General features: G+C 39.3%; 1 protein-coding gene across 1 annotated transcript in view; it reads right to left on the minus strand.

Annotated features, from left to right (window-relative positions):
- The window catches only part of LOC134754723 (protein transport protein Sec16A), a 104335-nt gene that overhangs the window by 55861 nt on the left and 32302 nt on the right, over positions 1 to 16172 (minus strand). The window contains exons 5-8 of the mRNA XM_063691056.1: positions 14165 to 14269; positions 11311 to 11480; positions 6426 to 6513; positions 5130 to 5392 (exon numbers count right to left, since the gene is read on the minus strand). Coding sequence (XP_063547126.1) covers positions 5130 to 5392; positions 6426 to 6513; positions 11311 to 11480; positions 14165 to 14269 — 626 coding nt within the window. The remainder of the gene's footprint in view (positions 1 to 5129; positions 5393 to 6425; positions 6514 to 11310; positions 11481 to 14164; positions 14270 to 16172) is intronic.

Below are 16172 nucleotides of genomic sequence, written 5' to 3' on the forward strand. Positions count from 1 at the left end.
ATCATCAGATCAGCCGACTTACATATGTGTATGGTGTTTCCGCTCAATTGGATAATGGGAAGTAGGTCTAATAGCTTGCTTAATTTGACCCGTACATACATACACTTATAGACAAATTTAGAGGATCGCAAAAAAAAGTTAAATTACTAATTTTAAAATAAGTTTTTGGTAAAAATTTAATTTTTGGTACAAGCTTTTATCGCTGATTGTGCTTTTCTTTCCACAGGCAACTAATACTCATCGAGACAATTCTAAAAAACCCAAACACAATTAGGTTTCGTTGTTTTGTCACAGAGTTCCTATGGCCACCTCCTATCTCCATCATCAGATCAGCTCGATGGTGCCATAATATTGCATTGTCACCCGACTTACATATGTGTGCAAATTTTCAGCATCATCGGAAACCGGGAAGTGGGTCAAATTTAACCTGCAAGATTTGACCCTTACAAACATGTTACATACATACTTATAGGTACATTGCAAGTTAAAAAAAAGCTTGTAAAAAGCTTAATTAGTAATCTTGTAAGATTTGTAATTACTTCAGGTTATCCAGTAAACGAACCTTTTTTTTGCGTTTCTTTAAATTTGTCCATGAGCATACAGTACACACACATACATAAAATTTTCCAATAATTTTTGTTTTAACAAAAAATCGATTGAGTTTGGTGAAGAAAATAAGAAAATATTCGCAACGCGCTATAAGCTATTAGACATTCGCAAAAATAATTATTGTATGTATAGTGACCGTGCACATTGGAGGGTCCGCTATCTTGTGGCCTAAATCGGAAAATTAATAGGGGATAATACTTCAATGTTCTGCCACCAGAGAGCAGGATTAGCCTTACAAATACAGTTACAGACACACGAACGAAAAAATTAGTTTTAGTTCACTTTGACATTTTTGATTTGTCACCAAAGGGTATAATAGTATATGTTACATGGAGACTGTATAAAGGAGCCAAATCTCTATGTATGAAAAGTGTCCATCAAAAAACAGTAATTAGGCGGCGCCACCATACACCGAAATACTACCAAAAACAACCTACCCCAGGTAGCAAAATGACGTCATTTTACGTCATTTTGCTACCTGGGACGTAATTTGGTCGGGTTATTTGTTGCCTTATATGGTTCATGTTATACTCATGTCCCAGAGCCTAACTAGCGCCACCGGAGAGATTAGGAACTATTATTTAAAGCTGAAAGCGGTCACTTTTGCAACAATTCTGCCATAAGAGATTGGCATCCTTTCTATACCATCCATACTTTTTAGTAAACCATAGAGTAACTTATACATACTGTACCTTTAACAGGTCTTTGAAAAGTTTTCAGATATAATATGGTATTGATGCATCAAAGCGGTTTGCTTACAGAGGACCTACCGGGAAAAGCGAATCCGAAAATTCGCTATCTGCCTTTTTATCGCTCGAATATGCTAGCGACAGAGATGTTCAGATTGTGGTAGTGGCAGCCCTGGCGCACCCTACGCAGAGTTTCGCGTAATATTCCCTATTAGTTCAAGTCTCCCCCAAGGCAGTAATTTTTTCCACTTTTTTTATTATAAGCTTAATAACATCGTTCGCATACGCAAAGAAGAACAGACGAAAAAAAGAAGCGAAGAGAGGCCTATGCTCAGCAGTGGGCGACTAAAAGCTAGAATGATGATGGTTTTTTTTTTCCTTATTTAACCTGGGAGTTTTAGCAGTGCGCTAAGCCACCCCCGTAATACAAAAATTACATTTTCACCTCAGCAGCTCGAACAAGCCTACTTTCGTCACTCCCTGGAGTGAGGAAAGAGCGACTTTCCTCACTCCAGGGAGTGAAACAATGTAGCTTTTTAACTTAGTGAAGGCCATGAACTTCATACTTTTATTACATCTTTTTTATGGTATGGTACGGTCCGGTCCGGTCCGGTCTCGTCTCGTATCGTATCGTATCGTACATATTATAATACTTTTTTTTTCTGTTTATTCTGTGTAATTCGAAATACATTTTAACCTTTAATATGTTCTCACTACTGAGGTGAAAAATTATGTGTTCAACACGAGAGCAAAGTTATTTTACATCTCGTGTTTTTGAGTCCCTCGCTACGCTCAAGATTCTACCTTAGAATCTTTCGCTTTCTCGGGACTCAAAATAAACACTCGCAAGAAAAACCAACTTTCCTCTCTTGTTGCACAAATAACTATTGTCTGTAACTACATATATAAATTAGACTATCTAGTTATGTAGGTAACATTCTACAATGAGGAAAAATAAATATTAAGCAGTTCCTTGGCTTCATCAGATGATGGTGAGGCCAAGGCAGTGTTGCTCCATCCTACATTACTACTATTACTACTGACACAGCCGCGCCGCTGGGCAGCGCTCCGGACACATTCCGTCAGTACGTGTACCACATCTTCCACCATATTATATTTATACAGTCTGGGCAATTAGCCTCATGCATGAAGTTTATATTTGAACGAAATATGTTTTATTCGGATGTTTGTTACCGTTATATCATGTTACAAATGCATTTCCGTTTTTAAATTACCATTTAATTACTTAAAATTATAAATAAAAAGTACAAAAATTTGCCCGCGAAAAGCTAGTGAGCGAAACGCTCGAAACGCCACGTGACGTCACGCCATGAATCTAGTATAACTGGATCGGTCATGAGGAGTGGGGGAAAATGACTGAACGGGATAGTCTTATGTATCTTTCAGTAGGAGTAGCAGAGAAAGCGCTGTTATTGTTTGTCCTTGTCATAGTTTCACTTTTCCACCGCTGCCACAACCGAGGTTGTGGCAAACAAATAAGTACGTGACATGTCATGTTTGTTCGTTGCTTGTTTAATTATCGTTGTTTTGTATGAAATTGTGCTTTCTCTTATGAAATATAGTGATGGTTAGCGTTTTGAATGCTTGAACTTTGATAAAATACTGGTGAATTGTTCTGTAATCGGCTGTAATAGCCGCTCTGAGCAAAAATATAAGATCATAACCTTTCACACGTAAGTACGGTATTTTACACCTTCCTCTTAACGCAATATGTGTGAATAACATCGTAAAATTACGTTACACTCAAAGCAATGTAGAATCAAACGATTTCAATAAAAATATCACAATTATTTACGCAAATTAACAAAACATTATTTGTAAAATTATCCGCCCAAATTACGTAGGTAGGTAAGAGTCTGAGGTCAGCCATTTTTAAACTTCTTCTTAATTTAGCTGCATAACAATCATGTTAGGGATACCAGATGAAAATATCATAATTTTATGGGTAATTTTGACCTCGAAGTTTTTTCGTACTTCTAATTCCAAAAAATAAATAAACAAATGTTGTAAGATTAAATGTGGTGTACATTAATTGGTGTGATTGCGATTTGTGATTTCTTTAAATTAAAACCCATAATACATTTTATTTTACGTTTTATTTACTAAACATGTTTAGTTTTGTACCACCTGCGCGAATTATAGGAGGTATTTCATTGTTTATACGCCTAAAAAGAACGGCCCATTGACATTTTATTTAACATTTTTTTAATACCGTCAAACAAGCTAACTTTGCCTCCAGGGTAATCGCCCCAACGTGATATAAAATATTGGGGTAATTTTTACCAATATGGTATCCCCACGTTTATGACGTCATCTATGTCTATCCCTTACGGGCGCACGCGTATAGCTGGTCTATGTAATGCTAGGTCTATGCGTCACGCGTTCGACAGATTAGTGTCATTAGTAGCAAACGTCAGTTGGACCGCCCAACGTGTGACGTCATCACGCTCTGTTGAATTCGCGCCAAAAATTATGAGCGTTTCAACCGCTCAAAAATTTTCAACATTTTAAATATTTTTTAATAAAATAATGGACTCGTTGGAACAATTTATAATAACAGCACAGCCAACATTAAATTACACGCACCTGGTCCTATATTTAAAATAGAGAAAGGCGTTAAACAGGGCGACCCGCTGTCTCCTAAACTGTTCACCAGTTGCCTAGAGGAGATATTCAAAAAGCTGGCGGTCTCGTGGGAAGGATTGGGCATTGTCGTCGGTAATAAACGGTTAACTAACCTGCGTTTTGCCGACGACATCGTCCTTTTCTCCCACACGGCATCTCAACTACAACACATGCTACAAGATCTCAGCACAGCGAGCCTTGAGGTTGGACTCACAATGAACAGAGCGAAAACTCAGTTGATGACCAATGGAGCAAAACACAGGGTCACGGTAGATGGGCAGGATATACAGTATGTTGATGAGTACATTTACTTGGGCCAGATAGCCTCCTTCGAAAACAGGCAAACCATAGAGGTCAATAGACGTATTGACAACGCCTGGAAGAGCTTCTGGTCCATGAAGGCGCTATTGAAGGGCGACCTTCCCCTGTGTCTCAAGCGCAAACTCATCGACATGTGTATCCTGCCTATCCTAACCTACGGTGCTCAAACATGGTCATTAACTGAGGCGTTAAAGTCCAAACTCAAGGTTTGCCAGCGAGCGATGGAACGCAGTATACTAGGTGTTCGCAGAACTGATAGAATCAGAAACACGGAACTGCGCTCCAGAACTCGAGTTGTAGATGTAGGTGTCCAGACCGCTAAGCTTAAGTGGGACTGGGCTGGGCATGTCTGCCGCATGCACCCTGAAAGGTGGGCCAAAATGGTTACCGAGTGGGACCCACGGAACACCATAGATGGTACTGGCCGGGGTGCAGGCAGGCCGAAAAGGAGATGGCGGGACGACTTAGACGCATTTTATCCGAATTGGCGGGACACTACAAACGACAGGGTCGAGTGGAGGAAACGAGGGGAGGCCTTTGCCCAGCAGTGGGACACTAAATTAGGCTAGTAAAAAAAAAAAAAAAATAATGTTAAGGTTTACAAAAGTATTTTTATCATTTCCGGTGTTCCAACGATATAAATTATGAATCCAAAAATAAAAATAAATTCATGCATGCAATTAGGTGAATCTGATAACTTCATGAGACATTTAAATTTGTTGGTAGGTATGTGTCCACTACGCAGTCGAAGCAGTGATACAATGTACTTACGTTTTATTTCCATGTTTACAAACCACGGGTAACGAGGGAGATCGCGCTGAACTCCCTAGTTACCCGTGGAATAATAATTACAATGTTACTAACCTGCAATTCACCGATACAATAATCCTGACTCAACGAAAGCGCGTATTCGTATATCTCCGTAGCGAATATAGCCTCATTCTTAGCGAGTTGGTTTAGCGAGTCGGCCCTCGAATCGGCGAGGAGTAGAGCGAGGCGAGGCGGCGAGGTCGGGACGGAGGGGGGAGCGGCGAAGGGGGCGAGGGGGTGGCGGGAGAAGGGGACGCGGGCAGAGACGTAGCAGAATTGGGCGGAGTAGAGGAGACCGCGGGAGATGAGGGAGTCACCTGAGAGAAGATAAAAAATAAATAAATATTTGGGAACAATCAACACACAGATCATACTAAGCGACGATATACATACTTAAATAGAATAATTGTTTCAAATTTTAGGTACAGTACCGGCCAATAATATATCAACTTTGAGTGTTTTTGTATGAGCTTGTATAGAGTAAACAATATAGGTTAGTTTGTAAATTGCATATTTTACTAGTCATTTTATACAAATATATGATGAATATTGCAATGAAATACTGTGAATACAATAGGATATTCAGCATATTACTAAAAAACCTATAGTAAAAAAATTAAGTTAACAATGCATTAAAAAAAAACCTCTATGAAACAACCATTACATGAGACCAATTTTTCTCATCGCCCGTACAAAGGAATACTACTAGACTACCCTAAAGCAGTGAGGTGGAAGTCACTCACAAATACATAAAAAAGTTATAACGTATAAACAAAGATAGATATAACTCCGTAATAGATGGATACAGTCTAAGGAAAAAACGTGCCTCGAAAATCAAGAAAATTTGATTCTCGTTCAGAGGGCGCCACTAGCTTTGGCCAACTGTCGTATAGATGGCGTTGACGGTTTCGTTTGTTATTTAACAATTTTAACGCATATCAGTGAAAGAACATGGGTCAAAATCATAAAAATAATTAATGCAAATAAAAAAAATCATTTATCCATATTTAAATACATTTTATCGTATTTTTATAAATCTTCATTTTTAGTTATAAAGTGTGTCGACAGATGGCAGTGAATTTACTGGGGTTACAAAATTTACTATGACAGTACCGCTCTAGTATAAGTTACTCTATGGTATAAACATGGAGGTGATATATTATTGGCCGGTACTGTATATACATTTCCAAAGTTTCAAAAATATGTGTACGCTTACACCTTAGACAACAAAGTCGTGTTCTTTGTCTGGATCGATATTTTTGCCTTCGACTATACATACAAAGAATATACGCGGTGAAGCTAAATAAAAGTGTGTAAAAAGTACTAAAAAGTAGTGTGTAGAGTACTCACCAAGTTGCGTAAGCGTCCTTGTTTCGTTCTCTGGTTTTGCCGAAGTGTTAGATAGTATGATGGCAGCGTGTGCACGCCAGTCACTCCACTGAAAAGAAAAACATTTCGTTTATTAGGGTTCCGTACCCAAAGGGTAAAAACGGGACCCTATTACTAAGACTCCGCTGTCCGTCTGTCTGTCACCAGGCTGTATCTCATGAACCGTGATGGCTAGACAGTTGAAATTTTCACAGATGATGTATTTCTGTTTTCTGTTGCCGCTTTAACAAACAAGTAACTGTCAAATTTTTTTTTGTGACACACTTTTATTGCTGACTGTACTTCTTCTCATTTGCATGTCTATCGAGTATTTCTTATGACCTTTCTAATGAGCCTAAACTTGATGTGTTTGTGTTATTCCATCATATTATATTACATTTGCGCTCTAAGCGGCTCAGACGCCCAATGTCCATGTGGGACGACTCCCCAAACAATGGAACACATGTTATCTTGCCCAGCGTGCCCGCATTCCTGCTCTGAGCAGAATGCGACGGACAGGGCGATAAATGTCGCTGCCTTTTGGTCCCGCACAGTCTGAAAGTCTGAAACCATCGACACGAGAAGAAGAAGAAGAAGAAGAGGTTATTCCACCGAGGAGTACCTTTGGCTACCTACCGGCTGCATCATCAGAACACCTCCATGTTAGCATATTATTGTATTGTCACCGGAATTACGATAGTACTCCAAATTTCAACTGAATCAGATACCGGGAAGTGGTTCAAATTTTAGGTTCAAGGTTTGAAGCACTATATATATATACTAGCTTTTGCCCGCGACTTCGTCTGCTTGGAATTAGTAATTTGGGTACCTTAATTCTTATTTGCTTTTTAATCCATCCTTTTTTCACCCCCAAATTGTTCCACACTATACATTTCCACCCCATTTTTTACACCCTTAAGGGATGATTTCGAGGATAAAAGTTATTCTATATCCTTTCCCACAGCTCAAGCTATCCCCATACCAAGTTTCATCTAAATCGGTTCAGCGGTTATTGATTCCCCATACAAATTTCCACCCCCCTTTTCACCCCCTTGAGGGGTGAGTTCTGGGATAAAAAGTATCCTATGTCCTTCCCCGGGACTCAAACTATCTGTATACAAAATTTCAACTAAATCGGTTCAGCGGTTTAAGCGTGAAGAGGTAACACACAGACAGACAGACAGACAGACAGACAGACAGACTTTCGCATTTATAATATTAGTATGGATATACATATAGAGGTATATACGCAGTGAAGCTAAATAAAACTGTGTAATAATAAAAAGTGTGTAAAAATACTAAAAAGTACGGAACCCTCGGTGCGCGAGTCCGACTCGCACTTGGCCTTCTTCTTTCTCTTTGCCCTATTCCCATTATTTGGGGTCGGCTCTCCTCGTTCTCATGCGCCAGGACCGTCTGTCCTGAGTTGTCCTTGGGGTAAGTTGGGCTCGTTCCAAGTCGCGGGTCACAGTAGACCACCACGTGGCTTTAGGTCTTCCTTGTCTGTTTGCTTTCCTGTTCGGCAATGCCAAGGCTTGCCGAACTACGTGGACTTCGGGGCATCTCATCACGTGGCCATACCAGCGAAGCCTACTTTCCGTGACTTTGTAATTACCTCTGATGTATTCATTTTTCACTTTATCGAGTCTTGTTACTCCAGCCGCCCACCTCAGCATCTTCATCTCTGCCACATGTAATTTTTGTTCGTGCGCCTTTTTGATTGTCCAGCATTCAGCACCGTACATCATTGCTGGTCTCACGGCTGTTTTGTAAACTTTGCCCTTGACTTTGATTGGCATTCTTGTATCGCAAAGAACACCAGAGAGGGCTCTCCATCTTTGCCAGCCAGCGTTGACTCTGTGAGTGACGTCGGATTCAATGGCACCATCGGCCGTCAGCATCGTTCCGAGATATTTGAATTGAGATACCTTTGGAAGTTGATCTCCTTCGATATAGATGCTGTTGGAGGTGGTGGTATCACTACTGAACTTGCATTCTAAATGCTAGGTCGACTCGCACTTGGCCGATTTTTTTTATCACCACACACCACAGGTTGTGGGACATCGCCCATTCTGAGGCGCAGAAGTAATGTGTAAGTTGCATGAATGTCCTGTGCAAAGACAATAGAATGTATAGAGGCTTATTTTGTACATTTTTGTCACAGTAAATCTACTGCCCTCTTTCGATACAGGATTACAACTAAAAACCGGCCAAGTGCGAGTCGGACTCGCAAACCGAGGGTTCCGTACTTAAAAAGTGACCTCTTTTTAATTTCTGCTCTTTTTTGCCAGACTGTATACAGCACATTTTTTTGTTACATTTTCTTGTTTTTTTTTGCTTTTTAAACACAGAAATTTGTGTTTAATTTGGAAAACTTAACAAGAAATAAGAAGTTGTACAACTATGTTTTATATGACATCCGCTTAGTATGACGTGTGTGTCACTTCGATGTCATTATAAGCGGATTCTACTGTATATCAGAGCCACGTGAATGCAGTGGAAATGAGAGCGTTGAGAAGATTTAGATTTAGATTTATTTATTTCAGGATAAAAATTACACTATAAATTTGCATCAATGTCAAAATTATGCTTATCTTCTTATCATGTGATGTGTGTGTGATGTGTGATAAAGTGTGTGTGGTGTGAGATTACAAGATATAATTAGGAACAGTGTGAAAAGGAAAAAGTGTGGACTGAACGAAGATGTAGTGATAAAAATTGAGAACGGTATGTTGATACTCGTATGGTTTGGACACGTGGAAAGAATAAGTGAAAGAAGGCTAACAAAGAGAGTGTATAAGGGAGAGGTAGAAACGGGAGTTGGAAGGGGTAGACCTCGGCGGACTTTTTCTGATCAGATCGGGGAAATTTTGAAGAAAGGCCAGGTCAAGAGCACCCTAAACCGGCGAGCGTGTACGAGGAATGTTATGAAAGTTAAGGAAGCGAAAGAGGTATGTCAGGATAGTAGCAAGTGGGTGATTATACACCCCAGGCTAAAAGTATGGAAACAAGCTTTCAATAGAAAAGTGTGATCTTTCCTTTTCCTCTACATATTATGTAAAAATCGGTGTGACTTATTTGTTGTTGTAATTTTTATTTATTTTCTGGATTGTTCTGTGTACCTATGTCATTTCTGTATTTGAATATTTTGTGTGTATTGTGGCAAACAAATAAACAGTTTATCTATCTATCTATCTATCTTTTAATCGATGGACTTTATACTACTCATTGACAATTTGGTAAAAATAATAATAGAACATTTTAAAAGTAAATTACTCTGGCTGTGATAGTTGCCATTTCAACATTTTGTCATGTAATTAAAGGGCAGGTATAATTATGTAACTTTTTCCTACTTTATTTTTTTAGCTTTTTGACAATATGTTAGGATGTTTTGATTTTAAGCGTGTATTTTTAATGTTTTGGGTTTGCCTAATGTAAGTCTTAGTTTACAAATATATACAACAAAGATAGAAAACATGAGATAATAAAGAAAACAACGTTGTTTCCATACTCTTGGCGTGGGGGGTATGTATGTTTGTATGTCTACTGTATATCTTTGGTCCTTTAGGAGCTTCCTGAGGACTATTTTTGGAGTTACTTGGCAAGACAAGATTAGCAACGAGGTAGTGCTCTCAAGAACGCATTGTTGCAGCCTAACTGCTATGTGAAAGCAGAGAAGACTTCGCTGGCTCGGTCACGTACATCGCATGGACCTTGGGAGACTACCACGCCAAGTTATGCTGGGTCAGATGGCGGACGTAAAAAGACCTATTGGGCGTCCAACTCTACGGTTTAAGGACTCCTGTAAGCGGGACATGGACAGTTTTGGCATTCGGACCGATAGTTGGGAGAAACGTGCTCAAATGAGACCGGAATGGCGTCACGACATTAAGGCGGTTCCCTGAGCCAGAAGGCGAAAAATCTCCTTATATGATCATGTTTTTCTAAGAGGCGTTGATATTCGTAGACGTGGAAAAAATATATGTAGTTTTTGACTATATTATCTTTAACAACATAGCTTCCGATACACTAATTATGACACTTCGCTCGATACAATTAATTCCCAAAGTAACCTCTAACTCGGACTTTTAATCCTACTTTACTCGGTTATTTATTATGTGATACTATAAACAAAAAAAGAAGAAAAAACAATCTTAACGTAAATAATAATTTCATAGCTTTAGAATTTCGATATTGTAAGGTAACGTTTTTAAAATAAATAAAAACTGACAAAATTCGATCAAAATTGACACTTGGCGCGTATATTTTTTTTTTTTTTATACCACGTCGGTGGCAATCAAGCATACGGCCCGCCTGATGGTAAGCAGTTACCGTAGCCTATGAACGCCTGCAACACCAGAGATATTACACGCGCGTTGCCGACCCTTTAAAAACCTGTACACTCCTTTTTTGAAGAACCCCATACTGTAGCCCCTCGGGAAAACCTCGGCAGGGAGCTCATTCCACAGCCGAAGCGTACGCGGGAGGAAATTCCTCTTAAACCGCACAGTACGCGACCATTTAGGTGCTAGGGTGTGAGGATGAACACCCTGCCGATAGCGAGCGGTGCGGTGATAGAAAGCGGCCGTTGGCATCATGTCAAACAATTATGTATGTTCTTTCCCGTTCTTTCTTGCGAAATGTGACAAAGACAGCGGCAAACCGATGGAACGGCCTTAAAGTCGGAACATCAAAGCACGACGATGACTGGCTGGAGAACCTTAAGCAGAAAAGACTCGCGTTTCGTGTGCGATCGATGTGGCAAGAGATGCCGCGCTGCGATAGGACTTTATAGCCATCAACGGCGATGCGGGACCCCATCCCACAACCGCAACAAGCATCTACAACAGATGATGTGGGATCTTACCTCAGACTCGGGAGGCTGGCGTCCCGCCAGCGTGTGGTAAAGCGTGTGGAGTGGATCGTTGCGCGGCACGCCGGCCACGAAGCGCGCGGCTACGGCGGCGCGCGTGCGCCGGTCAGCGTGCGCGCACAGCTGGAACGCGTGACCCCACAGGTTGTGGGACATCGCCCATTCTGGTGGTTCATAAGTAAATCATATTGGACATGTCTCATTTTACAATTTTTAATTTAAGCTTGAAATTGACATTATATAGGTATCGATATTTATGACATAAACTTACAATCGTTTTAAGCATGTATATTATTATTGTATATTTAATTTTAATTTTATAAATTTTGGTAAAATAAAATCAGTTATTGACTTTAGAAATAACTATATATTATATAATACAACTATGAAATTATTAAAAGTTAAATAAGACACTGTCAAATATACTGTACATATATAAATTAATCTTTAGATTTAAGATAATTGCCTTGCCCTACCAGGGCCCATGTGAAACTATTATATATGTAACACCTGTGTACCATGGATGCAATAAATAAATATGAATAAATATGAATATGAATATGAAATCAATGAATAATTTATGGGACTCCCGGTTCGAACGCCATCTTGATAGTAGCCTCGTGATTAATTCCTTTGTTTTTTGCTTATTAATATTGTTTAAAATGTAATATCGATAGCTTTATTATACAATAATCTAATGTGGTAGTGTGCAGTGAATGGAGAATTAATCTCAAAGCGTGTTTAACCACCATTTTGGAGTCAACGGCCGGTAGTCCAAGTGCTTCTCGTAAAATCCAGCTATCGGTTTTACGAGACAACTACAACAACCACCGAACAGCGTCGTGCTCTAAGAGCATTTATTTTGTTCCTACCCTTTTACGTGACATTGGCTACGGGCAACACCGCCCTCAAATATCATAATTTATGGCACATAATGGTTTGGCCCGTGTGGTGCCGGGTAAGAATAGCACCCCCCCCCCCCCCCCCCCTTCTCTTTCCGTGGGTGTCGTAAGAGGCGACTTAAGGAAATCCGGTGGATGGGCAGCAGCGTCCTCCGAGAACTACCTCTATCAAACTGCGGTCGCAAACCCGCCTGCCAAGCGTGGCGACTACGGCAATCCCCCCCAAGGGATAAAAACAAAAAAATGCAGACACAAATAAAACCCAGACCCCTAGTCCCCGGCAGCCCCGCTATTCCTGGCTCCGGTAGCGGCCAGGGTAATGGCGGGGCAGGGGGTGCTACAGTGAATCACCGGCAGAGGCCCGGCTACCATAACCGGTAGGCCTCCAACAAGATGGAGCGACGACCTGGTGAAGGTCGCGGGAATTCGGTGGTTGCGAGCGGCACAGGATCGGTCGGAGTGGCGAGCCTTGGGAGAGGCCTATGTCCAGCAGTGGACGTCTATCGGCTGACATGATGATGATGATGATGACATAATGGTTACACAGGTAGGTAGGTAGGTAGATGGAGTATAATATAATTATTGATCGCATTATGTACCGTGTTGGGCGCAGCAAATAAGGAGAAAAGCACTTTCATAATAAAATAAATCTAGGTTTCACTTAATTCTAGGTATTAGTTACAATTTCTTCTAAGTATTCATTTAGAGAATAATAACATTTGGACAATAGAAATTGTTTTAGCTTGCGGATAAATGCTGTTTCACTTCATTCTTCTTTTAATTCTTCCGGCAATGTATTGTATATTTTTATCGACATTACATCCATTATCATTTTTATTTTTGACGACCGGTCTGGCCTAGTGGGTAGTGACCCTGCCTGTGAAGCCGGTGGTCCTGGGTTCGAATCCCGGTAAGGGCATTTACTTGTGTGATGAGCACAGATATTTGCTCCTGAGTCATGGATGTTGTCTATGAATTTATGTATTTGTGTATTATATATATATCGTTGTCTGAGTACCCACAACACAAGCCTCCTTGAGCTTACCGTGGGACTTAGTCAATCTGTGTAAGAATGTCCTATAATATTTATTTATTTATTTTATTTTATTTATTATTTATTACAAAAGGCCCGATAAGTCGTGAGACTGGTAGCAAGAGTTTGTTCTTATAACACATTTGACGGGTTTCTATTATATCTTTGCGTTTTGTATATAATTCAAGGTAGTTTCATAGAGTAACTTATACTAGAGCGGTACTGTCATAGTAAATTTTGTAACCCCAGTAAATTCACTGCCATCTGTCGACACACTTTAAAACTAAAAATTAAATATTTTTAAAAATACGATAAAATGTATTTAGATATGGATAAATGTTTTTTTTTTTATTTGCATTAATTATTTTTATGATTTTGACCCATGTTCTTTCACTGACACTAAAATTGTTAAATAACAAACGAAACCGTCAACGCCATCTATACGACAGTTGGCCAAAGCTAGTAGCGCCCTCTGAACGAGAATCAAATTTTCTTGATTTTCGAGGCACGTTTTTTCCTTAGACTGTATCCAGCTATTACGGAGTTATATCTATCTTTGGTAGTTTCTAACAAATTTCCAAATTTCCAGGATATTATGTTATTTAAAATAGGGTTTACAGCTATCAGTTTGTTTATCATTAACTAAAATTCTGATGAGTTTTTTTTTTGAACAAGATGTATAACTTGCAAAATTTTCTACATGCGACCATCAGATATATCGGAGCGGCCGTGGTGCTGAAATATATCTCTACGCACACTAGCGCCGTGACAATAGAGGCGTGCTCAGATATTTGTGAGCACCTTGACCGCTCCGATATATCTGATGACTGTACAAACAGCAAAACTCTTAACTGGACCTTATGCCTTTGGTAATAAGGTTTACAATACAATTAACAGTGTCGATGGTGCTTACCGATAGCCTCCTGCCTGTTTCCATAAGTCAGATATTCTCTCAATTGGTCCAAAGCGGCCTTATCGTCGATGCCGCTCTGCCGCGCGATACTGGGCTCTTCGGGTGCTGTAATAAAGATCAATTTCATTTAATATATACTACTTTATCTACACACATATCATAAGTACTCTAGGATGGGTTCTGAAGCCGTAGAGAAATGACCTGCATTGCTACTAGTACCTCTAAAATATCTATAGACTATAGATATTAAAATAATGGAATAAAAAATAAATACTTATATATTCGACTAAAATGTAAATTACAAACAACTTTTCACAATTCTACTTTCGTAACAGCAAAAAACCAACAAGACAACAGTAATGGCGGCAATTCGATCCTCCGTAAAGTCGATTTTTTTTAATATAGACAAACGAATGAAGTCCCTATTCTCATGTCACTCGAGACGAGATCAAATGTCGTGCGGTTTATATTTAAAAACATACTGAATTGACGTTTCGTATCGATAACTGCATGGAGACTGTATAAAGGAGCCAAATCTCTATGTATGAAAAGTGTCCATCAAAAAACAGTAATTAGGCGGCGCCACCATACACCGAAATACTACCAAAAACAACCTACGTAATTTGGTCGGGTTATTTGTTGCCTTATATGGTTCATGTTATACTCATGTCCCAGAGCCTAACTAGCGCCACCGGAGAGATTAGGAAATATTATTTAAAGCTTAACGCGGTCACTTTTACAACAATTCTGCCATAAGAGATTGCGATCCTTTCTATACCATCCATAGATAACTGTTTTAATATCTATGAATACTAGAATACAGACCCACTTGAGTTCCGACAGCTGTTCCAAATTTGAACTCATAACCTTACAAAAATCTATAATGTAATAACATTAAAGTACAGATTTTACCTACTACCACAGATAAGAAAGTTCTCATAGTAAAATTGGTTGTAATAATGCTGGTCATTTCCTACGGTTTCTGAACGCATTTTAGAGCACTAAATATATGTGTGTAGATAAACATTAGTAGTTTCATAATTATTACGAACGATGGGGTTGGCCGGTCGGTGTATTTAGCAGATGGCGAAAGCATAGCATGCCATGTGAATCATGGAGACTATATAAAGGAGCCAAATCTCTATATATGAAAAGTGTCCATCAAAAAACAGTAATTAGGCGGCGCCACCATACACCGAAATACTACCAAAAACCACCTATGTAACTTGGTCGGGTTATTTGTTGCCTGGTTCATGTTATACTTATGTCCCAGAGCTTAACTAGCGCCACCGGAGAGATTAGGAAGCTGAAAGCGGTCACTTTTGCAACAATTCTGCCATAAGAGATTGGCATCCTTTCTATACCATCCATAATGTGAATCCCTAGAATTGTGTCAATTTCTTGTTTTTTTTTTTATGGAATTTTATGCCCTGAATGCCAGCCCTTTAAATCCTAATCTCATAGAACTAGAGAAACGGGAAAGCTATCAATCAAATCAAAATGTTTATTTCAGGCAAAAACCCAAAGAAATCTAGATAAGGAATATTTTAAAACCCTACTTTGCTAAGCCCTTACCGGGTCCTAGTAGTTATGTATGTACCTACCTAGCATTAATTTGCATGTGTATATGTGTAAACTGTATCTACTTGGTTGCAAATAAAGATTGAAATTGATAAAAAATATAAATTTAACTTAAAAATACATAAAGTAAATTAAAAAACCGGCCAAGGGCGAGTCGGACTCGCGCACCGAGGGTTCCGTACTTTTTTAGTATTTGTTGTTATAGCGGCAACAGAAATACATCATCTGTGAAAATTTCAACTGTCTAGCTATCACGGTTAATGACAGACAGACGGACAGCGGAGTCTTAGTAATAGGGTCCCGTTTTTACACTTTGGGTACGGAACCCTTAAAATTACATTACAATACAATTACATTAAAAGTCAAATTAAAATTAAAGTCAAAATTTAAATTTAAATTACAATTAACTAATACATTAAATTATACT

This window comes from Cydia strobilella, chromosome Z (genome assembly GCF_947568885.1).
Source record: "Cydia strobilella chromosome Z, ilCydStro3.1, whole genome shotgun sequence".
Lineage (NCBI taxonomy): Eukaryota > Metazoa > Arthropoda > Insecta > Lepidoptera > Tortricidae > Cydia > Cydia strobilella.